At 35.1% G+C, this 12,269-nt stretch overlaps 1 protein-coding gene across 4 annotated transcripts; it reads left to right on the top strand.

Moving 5' to 3' along the window:
• Window positions 1-2,705: 2,705 nt before the first annotated feature.
• On the top strand, window positions 2,706-7,808 carry LOC126660740 (pentatricopeptide repeat-containing protein At1g06710, mitochondrial). 4 transcript variants are annotated; one of them, XR_007635434.1, is made up of 4 exons: window positions 2,706-5,324; window positions 5,541-5,692; window positions 6,491-6,693; window positions 7,299-7,808. XR_007635434.1 is itself a non-coding variant. In XM_050354402.1 (2 exons), exons 1-2 carry the CDS (start codon window positions 2,789-2,791, stop codon window positions 6,533-6,535), a joined length of 2,949 nt encoding a protein of 982 aa, XP_050210359.1. In that variant the 5' UTR covers window positions 2,706-2,788; the 3' UTR covers window positions 6,536-6,840. The 4 variants fall into 4 exon arrangements, 1 of the variants encoding a protein (XP_050210359.1); XR_007635435.1 differs by having other exon boundaries at window positions 2,706-5,314; XR_007635433.1 differs by having other exon boundaries at window positions 2,706-5,692.
• Window positions 7,809-12,269: the final 4,461 nt, after the last annotated feature.

Below are 12,269 nucleotides of genomic sequence, written 5' to 3' on the forward strand. Positions count from 1 at the left end.
GGTTTATATACACCATAGTCATTGTGATGTACTAGGAGTCTTCTCCTTTATTCTGATCTCATCTTCTAGATATGATGAGACGTTCTTCGTCCTTATCCCTGATCTTCAGGGAAGCTTGACTTATCCGAGTTATTAGTTAGTTACTGTTAAGTACTGGGTCAAGGACCTGCGACTGGGCCTATCCGTTCTGGATCTGCGTCATGTCGTTGTCTTCTGGTACTGTTTCGGGTGTGATATCCATCAATATACTTGGTTTTTTTCATATGAATTTGCACCCCAAGAGGTACCCAGTTTTGTGAACGGGCTAGGAGTTAAATCATTCCCGATTTATCATATTGTTTAGGAGGAATGTTATAGGTTCGGGCACTTTATTTTTTAATTACCACAACAGTTTTATTTTTTTAACTCAGTAACAATTTTATTTTGAATCACATCACATTCATAATCTCCTCCTCTTGTCTGAACGTTTTTTTTACTACATAAATGTGCAAACGTTTTATTTTATATAAGTTACATAATAGCTATGTTTTTCATTTAATATTGTACAACATCTCTTTTATTTTTCCCTATAAATTGAGCTTCCAATTTCATTTATAAGAACACATAAAAATATAGAAAGTTTCAAAGAAAGAACAAACAATGCATAGAGTGTTTCAGAGCTGTTGTCGCAATTAAGTGACAAGCAGTATTCCGGCTGTTTTATTTAAGGGGCGCCGCGGTTGATAGGCAGCTTTGCATCACCGAATTGTGCCGTAAAACGTCTAAATGAAAGCGACCTAGTCCGCGACTCACCCTCATCAAATTCAGTGATTCAGCAATTGTATCAATGATAAATTTTATTATATTGTCATTGTTAAATAAAATTGAAGAAAGTAGACTTATTCACCCTATTCTAAAATTTATTTATAAATATATTATAAACTTTTAAAAATAATACTTTCTATTTGACCAATTGAACATTTTTAATCGACTTTTATTTACAAAAATATTATCTATTTCCTTGTTCCACCATTGTAGTCGTTGCAAGCTTATTTTCATATGCTGACCCTGACTTTTGGACCTTTAATCACTAACGTCACTTAACTTCATTTTCGGCTTGTATACCTTATGAGCTTCGGTTTAACGATCAAGTAAACTCATTTTGTCTAAAAATGACTAAAATACCACGTAGACATCTATTTTCCGGATAGGTAAAAAGTGATAAACGATTGAAGCGTCCAATGATAGTTTTCAGAGAAAATATGTCCGGGTGATGAGCTATTTATTTGCTTGTTGGAATCTAAGCAAGATAAATCTGCGCATAGCTGTAAACTTAGAGGATCAAAACATAATTAGGTGTAAATAGCCCATTGAAATCCAAAAAGATTGTAGTCTAAGTCCAGAAATTGTACTAATTGCAATGTCTTAAAAGTTTATGGGCCAATTTGCAAGTTTGACGGACTGAAATTGACCATAACCAAACTTATAGAGTCATGGTAGCCTTTTTTGACACTTTCAGGCACCAAAATGCACTTTTAACACCTTTTTATTTAGCCATCAAATGTAAATCCGAATTTAATAAATTAAATTCTAATACTTAAAGGCTTATCACCTAAACAGTTTAAAACCTAGAAGACTCTAACTAAACCCTATACCTAATTCACCACTATATATTCAGCCTTAAGTCAGCTGAGTCAGAGGTCGGACCAGAAAGATAAAAATCACATATGCAAAACCCCCCTAGAAAAACCCTAAGTTGGACGAATTACACACACACACCACACATAAATCGCATTTCAATCCAGTCCTGAAAACACTAAGAACGTTTTGATTCTCCAAGAACACAGCCTCCACAGACTCGAAGCTGGATTCCGCATCCACTTTGTCAGCATACGAGCCAAGGATTCAGACAGATAATTTTGAGGACCCTTTAAATTAATCTCTTTGATTTTCCATCAATATGTATGTCATGATTGTCGTAATTATTGTAATTATGTGATTTAAGGTGTATGGTAGCTTATTTGCCAATTTTAGCCATAAAATTGTCATTTTAATTAAATTCGAAGTTTTATCAAAATCGCCATGAAACCGATGAATAAGCGTACTAATGACTGATTTAATGTGTTTAATATATTCAAATCCGAAAATCCAGTTGTGTAATTGGTTGACTTATAAAGTGGCTAAAAACTACTTCTATAATTCTCTCATTAGAAATTCTTATCATCTTATGTCGGTTTGGTTCAAAAACTTATTGTAACAGTTTCAAGGTATATCAATAAAATTACTAATTCCATAAAAAAAAAAGAATTACTCATTATATTCGGTACCCAGTTTTATAAAATATTTACAAAAATATCTCTTTTTATCCAGCGTTTACTCGCCGTAGATACACCATAAGTACACTATAAAAATATTATAAATATACCATAAATACCCTTATAACTACACCATAAAAACACCAACAAAATAAAAAAAATATACTAGAAAATGGTATTTTTGAAAATAAAAAGACAATTTAAAATATAAAAAAGGTACGCTATGTAATTATTTTAAAAAATGGAGATTGCTGTAATTAAAGTTTTAAAAAGGATGCCCTGAAAAAATTTCCACTTTAATTTTTGCGAATTTTTTGCAAATTGTTAACATAATTTTTATTTATAAAACGAAATAAAAACAATATAAAAATGTTTTTAAATTTAAACATTTCTGATTTCGGATATTTTCAATTCAATTTCGGGGCCAAATAGGGACCTAAATTCTGTCCTTCCATCCTCCTCTGGTTCTCCCAACCTTCAACCCGTCAAACAAAATGAGAAAAACATTATTATTCATTCCCGTTTCCCGCTACCATCCACTCAATAATTCTCCTCTTCGCCTTTTTTATTTAAACAAATTTCTTCTCAGTTTTAGTTCCACCGCTTCCTCTGATCATAACCTCCAAGGTCTAGTAGACGACCCGTTCGATAATTCTCCTACGAATTCTACTTCAATTCAGGAATTCTCCTTCTTACATCCTAACAATCATACAGGTAAGTCCCCCTCAACTGACCCTTTTTTAGTTGCCCAGGCCATTTTAACTAACCATGACGACTTTGGTGTCAATACCCAGAAATTTCTTAGGCAATTTAGACCAAATTTGAGCCACTCCTTTGTAGTTGATGTTTTGAATCATATGAAAAACTACCCTCATTTGGGCATCAAATTTTTCATCTGGGCCGGTAGGCAAATTGGCTATTCTCACACTCTTCAAGTCTACAATGCATTATTAGACATTATTGAAACTAGGAACAGTAGTGGTACTAGTACTGATGATAGAATTCCACACCATTTTTTGCTCGAAATTATGGACGAAGAAAGGGAAGTTCTCGGGAAGTTGCTTAACGTTTTGGTTCGCAGGTATTGTCAAAATGGTTTGTGGAATGCTGCTTTGGAAGAGTTAGGCAGGCTTAAGGATCTTGGTTATAAGGCGTCGGGGTTAACTTATAATGCTTTACTTCAAGTCTTTCTCAGAGTGGAACGGTTGGACACTGCTTATTTGGTTCACAGGGAGATGTCGGGCTTGGGATATAAAATGGACGGGTTTACTCTAGGTTTTTTTGCGCGTTCCCTTTGTAAAGCAGGCAAGTGGAGAGATGCGTTGACGTTAATTGAGAAAGATGAATATGTGCCTGATTCGGTGCTGTATACCAAGATGATATCTGGGTTATGTGAAGCTTCTCTTTTCGAAGAAGCTATGGATTTCTTAAATAGGATGCGGGCAAGTTCTTGTATTCCTAATGTTGTGACTTATAAGATTTTGCTTTGTGCGTGTTTGAATATGGGACAGCTTGGCAGGTGTAAAAGAATCTTAAATATGATGATTGGCGAAGGTTGTTATCCAAGTCCTAGAATATTTAATTCTCTTGTTCATGCTTATTGCAAATCAGGAGATTACTCTTATGCTTATAAGTTGCTTAAGAAAATGGAAAAATGTGGCTACAAGCCAGGTTATGTTGTCTACAATATATTGATTGGTGGTATTTGCGCCAATGAGCAATTGCCTAGCATGAATACCTTAGGGTTGGCTGAGAAAGCCTACGATGAAATGCTTGACATGGAAGTTGTATTGAATAAGGTCAATGTCTGCAATTTCACTCGGTGTCTCTGTTGCATTGGAAAATTTGAGAAGGCTTATAATGTAATTAAGGAAATGATGAGTAAGGGCTTTATACCTGATGCCAGCACATATTCTAAGGTCATCGGTTATCTGTGTAATTCATCTAAAGTAGAGAAGGCTTTTCAATTGTACCAAGAGATGAAAAGCAATGGTATCACTCCTGATGTTTATATATATACAACATTACTTGATTGTTTTTGTAAAGTTGGTTTAATAGAACAGGCTCGCAACTTGTTTAATGAAATGCAAAGAGATGATTGTGCTCCAACTGTGGTGACTTACACTGCTCTTATACATGCTTACCTTAAAATTAGGAAGTTATCCGATGCAAATGAAATTTTTGAGATGATGCTTACTAAAGGATGTGTGCCTAATGTTGTCACATATACGGCTTTAATTGATGGTCATTGTAAAGCTGGAGAGACTGAAAAAGCTTGCCAAATTTATGCAAGAATGAAGAATGATAAAGTGGATATTCCGGACGTTGATCTGTATTTCAGGATTGTTGATAGCGAATTCAAAGAACCAAATGTTTTTACTTATGGAGCTTTGATAGATGGTTTATGTAAAGCCCACAAAGTTAAAGAGGCGCATGACTTACTTGAAGCTATGTCAGTGGAAGGATGCGAGCCAAACCAGATCATATACGACGCTCTCATAGATGGATTCTGCAAGTTGGGCAAACTAGATGAGGCTCAAGAGGTGTTTACCAAGATGTTGGGCCATGGATATGCTCCAAATGTATATACTTACAGCTCTTTGATTGACAAGCTGTTCAAAGATAAAAGGCAAGATCTTGCAATAAAAGTGTTGTCCAAGATGCTGGAAAACTCATGTGCTCCCGATGTTGTTACTTACACTGCAATGATAGATGGTCTGTGTAAAGTTGCAAAGACAGATGAAGCCCACAAACTTATGCTTATGATGGAAGAAAAGGGGTGTTATCCCAATGTGGTGACTTATACTGCCATGATTGATGGCTTTGGCAAAGCAGGCAGAGTTGATAGATGCCTTGAGTTGTTCCAGCAAATGGCTTCTAAGGCCTGTGCTCCAAATTTTGTCACATATAAGGTTCTAATAGGCCATTGCTGTGCTGCTGGACTATTGGATGTGGCTCACCAATTTCTAGAAGAGATGAAACAAACATATTGGCCAAAGGACATTGGAATCTACAGAAAGGTCATTGAAGGTTTCAGCTATGAATTTATAGCTTCTTTTGGTCTTTTAGCTGAGATGAGTGAGAATAATTCAGTGCCAATGTTGCCTGTTTATAAACTCTTGATTGATAATTTTATCAAGGCTGGAAGATTGGAGATGGCCCTAGAGCTGCATGAAGAGCTCTCTTCATTTCCAGCTTCCTACTCTAGCACAACTATTTATTTGATTGAGAGCCTTACACTTGCAGGTAAGGTTGACAAGGCTTTTAAGTTGTATGCGGACATGGTTAGGAGGGAACATGTTCCAGAACTAAGCTTATTAGTTTGCCTTATCAAGGGGCTTCTTGGGGTCGGTAAGTGGGAAGAAGCATTGCAACTGTCAGACAGCATATGCCAAACGGTTTGTTTCTCTTGCTCTTATTTCTGTTATAAAAATCCTGGCACTGTAATTTTCTAATTCTTTTTAAAACAAGAGTGGATTTAGATAGTTAAATAAATTAACTGTTTATCTATCTATGGCACATGGAGACACATGTACGGTATATGTTTTGTGCTGTGCTTTTGATATTGCTTGTATCGGTGATCGTCACCAGTTACGGAGTCAGCAAATATTTAATTGATAATCATGTTAAAGACTAGCAATAACCAGATCAGGTTCTTGAACTAAGGGGGCTTAAGGTATGTGGGTTTTTTTAGGTCTAAGAAAGGAAATGTTTGGAGGTGCAGTATCTGTAGAATGTTTTGCTATATCCTCTCAGTATATTCAAATATTATCTGCCCTGCTCTTACTGTATCTTGCCAAGAAGTCTTTCTGACAAATATGCAAAGGACTATTATTAGGGCTTTAAGGGACATAACCTTAAGCTTAGATACCCCCTTGCCTATCTTTACATGAAGAAACAAGCTATTTCTAGTTTAAGATATGGTTTAATGATGTTGGATTTATTTATACTGCTAGTTCTGTCACGAGAACTTAGAGAAGGCTCAAATTCATAAACTAAATGATAAAACCAGGTTCAAATTCATAAACACTTTGACTACTTATGTACTAGTGATGAATTAGATTTTGTTTACTTACCCAAAGAATCAGAAGTTGGCAGTGCTGAAAGTTTAAGTTCTGTGTATAGTTTACATCTTTGTCGTCTAAAGCATCTATAATTTGGATTAACTTGTTAAATGTTATTGTGGAATGTAACAGGGTATTTATTGGGTCCAAGAAGAGCAGAAAATTGACGAAATTTAACTTTTTGCAAATTTAAGCTGTCTCAGTTTGGATAAAATAATTAATCGTGCATGACCAAGTGCTTTGGTTGAGGTTGGCTTGCATTTTTATCCAACCAGATGGATCAACACGTACATTTCAACCGCTGGATGTATAGGAGGCTACTCCTAATGCTGAATGTGAGACTATTCCTTTTTGATTGTTGACTTGGTGGACCTTGTTTGTGCTAGTATTATTAAATTTACCGTATTTGCTTTTATGATAAAACTGTTTGCTGAATTGGTTGTTTTCTTTTCTAAATTTGAAGTTGACATGACAATTACACATTGTGATTGGCTTGGGTTGGGGCTATTTTATGGGTATCTTTTTGTTTTGTGCATGGCATGCCTGATTTATCTCTGTTGCTTACATTAAGTGGTAATGTGCACGCTATTAGCTTAGGAGAAATGGTGACATTGTTCTATGGGCTTGTTCATGGATTTAAATTTTTCAGTTTGAAATTGCTTGGAGAAATGAATCACGGAAGTCGAAATATAAGACTATGATTTGTTGCTATAGCAACTGCAGTCTCAGTTTTTTTAATCTTTTTTGTTGGTTTTAAGTTACAAATAAAAACTAAGGAAACATACATATTTATAAATGAATTATCGAATGATACAATATTTGTTTTTAATGATGAAAACCCTTGTTATTCAAAATGTGATAATACTTGAACTCATATCCATGGAATTACTTGCGGATTTTTTTTAAATTTGGATGACAATTTGCAGTTTTTTCTGTTCAGGGAAACTTGGATACACATTAACATCTCAATCAACATGGTTAAGATGCTATGTAGCAGGTGGAGTGAACTAAAAGAAGATTAATAATGGAGGGTGAGTTGTTGGTGGGTTTGGAGGCATTGAAAGGAAAGAAGTATGCTTGTTCCCCACAGCTAGAAAAGCTGAGATGCTCCAGCGATTTGCTCGATGAGCAGCTAAACGCAGGCAATGAGATCGAAATAAAAGATGCTGCTCTGATTTGATGAATATCCGACAACTGCAGTCTGTACCTTAATACAGATTGCGCTGAATTTGACTGCTCTTGTTAGAGCATGTCTAAGTGCGAGTTCAGGGAAATTAAAATGAAGGATATGATGGATAGTATCATAGTAAGTTCAAGTCGGATGTTGCAGAGTAAAGATGCAACTACACGTCGACGCTCCTCACAAATTTTATCATTTGTATTTCGTGCTAATTTCCTTTGTAGCCGTTGTACCTCTTATTTTGCATTTTATCATTAGTTTCCACTGCCATCATCAGTTTTTTTTTTGTGTCTTCTACATATGGGCGACTGATTGTTTTTTTTTTTTTTCAAAGTCGAACTAAACTGCATTTATAAAAATGTAATTTTTTCAAACCAAATTTAATTGAAGTGATCAGTTTGGTTAATTTTTTTTTGGTTTGGTTTGTATTAACTTAATTGAAAACTTCTTTTGCTCAAAAGTAAATCAAGCTAAATTATCTGGATTTTCCTTTATTCTCAAATTGAATCGATCTAAATTTGCCAATTCATTTTGGTTATGCGCACCCCTATTTAGCGAAAAGATATATAAAAGTAACTTTAATATTTATACCACATCTTAATTTAATAACATTTGAATTGCAAATATGATCTTTATATTCTTGAAAGCTGAATTTCAAAAGGAAAATTTATATATTTATCTAAAATATAATTATATTAGCAAACACTAATATAACATCACCCGAAAATAATATCTTCCCCATACATGTCATCAACACTTAACCTTGCAAGAACAATGTGATTCTAAAATTTCTCATCAGCGTATAGGTGGACGGAGAATAAAACATTTTTAACATCACCCCCCATTGCCTTCCGAAAAATAATATCTTCCCCAACCGTCTGTGGTAAATCTTTGGTAGTTTGCTTCTCCAAGTAAATTTTATACATAGTTTGTATGATCATAGAAATTAGGCTTAATCACCAAAAAAACCCTCACCTTTTAGCCCCTTTTCTATTGCACCCTGACGTTGCAATTTTGTCAGTTGCACCCTAATTCGCACCTTTGGGTTTCAATTCCACCCTCAAAATTAAATTGAACTTTTTTTCACTCGGGAAAAATTCATAAAAACCCTTATAAAGTACTCGTTTGAACTCTTTTCCACATAAAAAGTTAAAAATAGATGACTTATTTTAACTTTTTTCAAATAAAAAAGAGATCAATTTAGTACTTGAGGGTGGAATTGAAAACCAAAGGTGCGAATTAGGGTGCAACTGACAAAATTGCAACGTCAGAGTGCATTTAAAAAGGGGCTAAAAGGTGGGAGTTTTTTTGGTGATTAAGCCTAGAAATTATCATATACTATTATTCATAAACAAACACTTTTCCCTTAACTATGTAAACAAAGCATTAATTAGCTGAGAAACAAACTATGATTAGTTATACTACTTTAAATGTGAAAATATCAAACTAATATGCAGTTTATTTTTAGTTTAGATAAGTTAGTTCACATTTTGTTTCTTTTCATAATTCCACACTTACATCATCCAATGTCATAACTTATCGGAACAAAGGATCACTTTACCCCCTGAACTTGGCACAAAGTATCAAAACCGTCCAAATTGCGAAAACCGGATCACTTTTACCCTGAACTTGGCAAAACCGGCTCAAAATCCCCCTCGATGCTGACGTGACAGTTAATTGGAGAGTGAATTTAATAAAAGTCATAATTAACTCTAATTAATCACACTTAAATACTAATTAATTTTAATTAAAATAAATAACATCAGAAATCTTTTTGAATCTTTTCCCCAACAAAAAATTTTCAATTTTTTTTAATTCCTTCAACAGATTGGCCGGAAATTTTTTCGGCCAATCCGTTTGAAAGAGAACAGACCCACCGGCGGGTCTGTTCATGACCCGCCGCCAACAGACCCTCCGGTGGGTCTGTTAACAACAGACCCACCAGTGGGTCTGTTTTGAACGATCCACCGCGCGATGGATCGTTAACGAGGAGCAGATCTGCTCCTCGCTTTTTCGAGGAGCAGATCTGCTCCTTGCTCCTCAGCCTGAGGAGCAATCCTCAGGCGAGGAGGAGGTATTCCTCCTCGCCAGAGGAAATTTTTAAAAAAAATTGGATTTTTTTGTAAAAATCTATATTTTTAATTAACATTAATTTGATATATAATGTTTTAAAATAAAAAGGATTTATTTGGCATTTTTTTAATTATTAGGTACTAATCTAAAATGAGTTAAAACAATTAGGATTATTTTAACTCTTTTGCTATTAAAAAACACCTAGGACTGGAGAGTGTATCTCACTCTCTTAGGTGAGAGTGGGGAGGGTGGTTTTTGTACTAAATTTGATAAGTTCAGGGTAAAAGTGATCCCGTTTTATTAATTTGGACATTTTTGATACTTTGTGCCAAGTTCAGGGGGTAAAATGATCCTTCGTTCTAACTTATCGTCAGTTAAGATTTTATAAGGGTTACGCATGCATTCATATACATTACTAAGAGTTTGTACGGCTAATAATCACCCACGGCCCCTGACTTTAGGGGTACCTTACGACAAACCCCCTGATAAAAAAAAAACGATCAGTAAACCCCCTAATCTTTATGGCGGCGCTCGCTAAACCCCCTAAACCCCAAATATGACGAAAATACCCCTGGCGCCGTTTTTTTCAGTCAACTGTCATTTTTTTGAAAAAAAAAAATCTGACGGCGCCACGTCAGCTGCCACGTCAGCAAAATACCATAAAAATTTTAAACACCCAAAATACCCCTAATTTAATTTAGAAAAAGACAAAAATAAAATAAATCAACCCAATCTAAACCATTTAATTAACCGACCCAACCACCGCCACCCGACCAACCCACCGCCCGACCACCGCCGGAAAATTTTCCGGTCATCTTCTACGAGATGACCGGAAAATTTTCCGGTCATACTCAGATCTGTTCTTGGAACAGATCCACCATGGATCTGTTCCAAGAACAGATCCGTCGCCGGATCTGTTCTTGAACAGATCCGGCGACGGATCTGTGCCGGATCTGTTCAAGAACATATCCACTCTAACCTCCATTGCCATACTGCTACCAATTTGACATATTATATAAGAATCTTCCATAGTTCTTCAAATCATTACAAGTTAAATTGACAGATTCAAGAATATTCAATACCAAAATGGATGCTAAGTCTATTATTTCTTCTTCATCTACGCTCACCAGTTCTTCATCACTTTGTCCATCTTTTAAGCCTCCTAATCTCAATAGCAGGTCTTCATCATAGAACTTATTATTAATTTCTTGTTTATCTTTTGTTTATGTTTCTTGATTTGCTAGAGTACTGATCACTTGTTATTGGGTTTTGGGTCATTACAGGAAGCTATTGGTTTTGCCTGTTAATGCTAATCCAAGGATCAGATGTAGATTTGGCGTTAATCAGACAAGTTTTAGCTTCTGGTAATAATGATCATTATTTATGCCGGATCTGTTCTTGAACAGATCCACGCCATGGATCTGTTCTTGAACAGATCCACGCCATGGATCTGTTCTTGGAACAGATCCATGGTGGATCTGTTCCAAAAACAGATCCATGGTGGATCTGTTCCAAGAACAGATCTGAGTATGGCCGGAAAATTTTCCGGTCATCTCGGAGAAGATGACCGGAAAATTTTCCGGCGGTGGTCGGGTGGCGGGTTGGTCGGGTGGCGGTGGTTGGGTCGTTTGTGTTTGGGTTGATTGAATTGTTTGGGTTAGATAAAGTTGAGTTGAGTTATTTTATTTAATTTTTAATTAAATATGGGGGTATTTTAGGTGTTTTAATTTTTTATGAATTTTCGATGACGTGTCAGCTGACGTGGCGCTGTCAGATTTTTTTTTTTTTTGAAAGTCAGTTGACCAAAAAAGACGGCGCCAGGGGTATTTTCGTCCAAAAGGGGTTTAGCGAGCGCCGCCACAAAGATTAGGGGGTTTACTGATCGTTTTTTTTATCAGGGGGTTTGTCGTAAGGTACCCCTAAAGTCAGGGGCCGTGGGTGATTATTAGCCAGTTTGTACATATATAATATAGGCTTAATCATTCAAAAACATCTTTTTTTTTTTATTTTTTTCGTTTGTGGCCAAAACTTTCAAAATCGTCAATTTTAAGCATATTTTTCCATTTTCAGTTTTAATTATATCCATTTTTCAAAATAAAGTGATTTTTTTTATATGCTCTTTATTTTTTTATATTATTTTAATTTGTCTTTTTACCGTCAATAATTTAAAATATGAAGTAATATAAAGGGTATATTTGAATTATTTTCGACTGTAATTCAAAAAAATGACTATAACTGAAAGTGAAAATTAAAAAACATATTAAAGTCGAGGGGTTTGAGAGTTTTGGTCATGCATGAAAAAAATCGAAAATATAGAATATTTTTTAAAGATTAAACTTATCACATACATTGAATATTGAAAAAAACAAGCTTTCAACTTGGTAGTAGTAGAGTATATGAATGCTCAATAAAAGATCAAAAATTCAAACCCCATGTCTAGGATTTAAACCTCAACGTACGAAAGTAAAATTATATTTTATAAATTATTTTAAAATCCGTAATCCGTAAACCGTCGGCCTCCGGCCGCCCACCTCAGAGTAAATTAGAATGAGGTAAAAAAATTAGAGTAAATTAAAATGAGGTAAAAAAATTTATTTTTGTCCAAAGTTTATGGATCCATCTGGTAAAGTTGTGAGAAGATTAAGTGTTAGAGTGCAA

This window comes from Mercurialis annua, linkage group LG1-X, assembly GCF_937616625.2.
Source record: "Mercurialis annua linkage group LG1-X, ddMerAnnu1.2, whole genome shotgun sequence".
Lineage (NCBI taxonomy): Eukaryota > Viridiplantae > Streptophyta > Magnoliopsida > Malpighiales > Euphorbiaceae > Mercurialis > Mercurialis annua.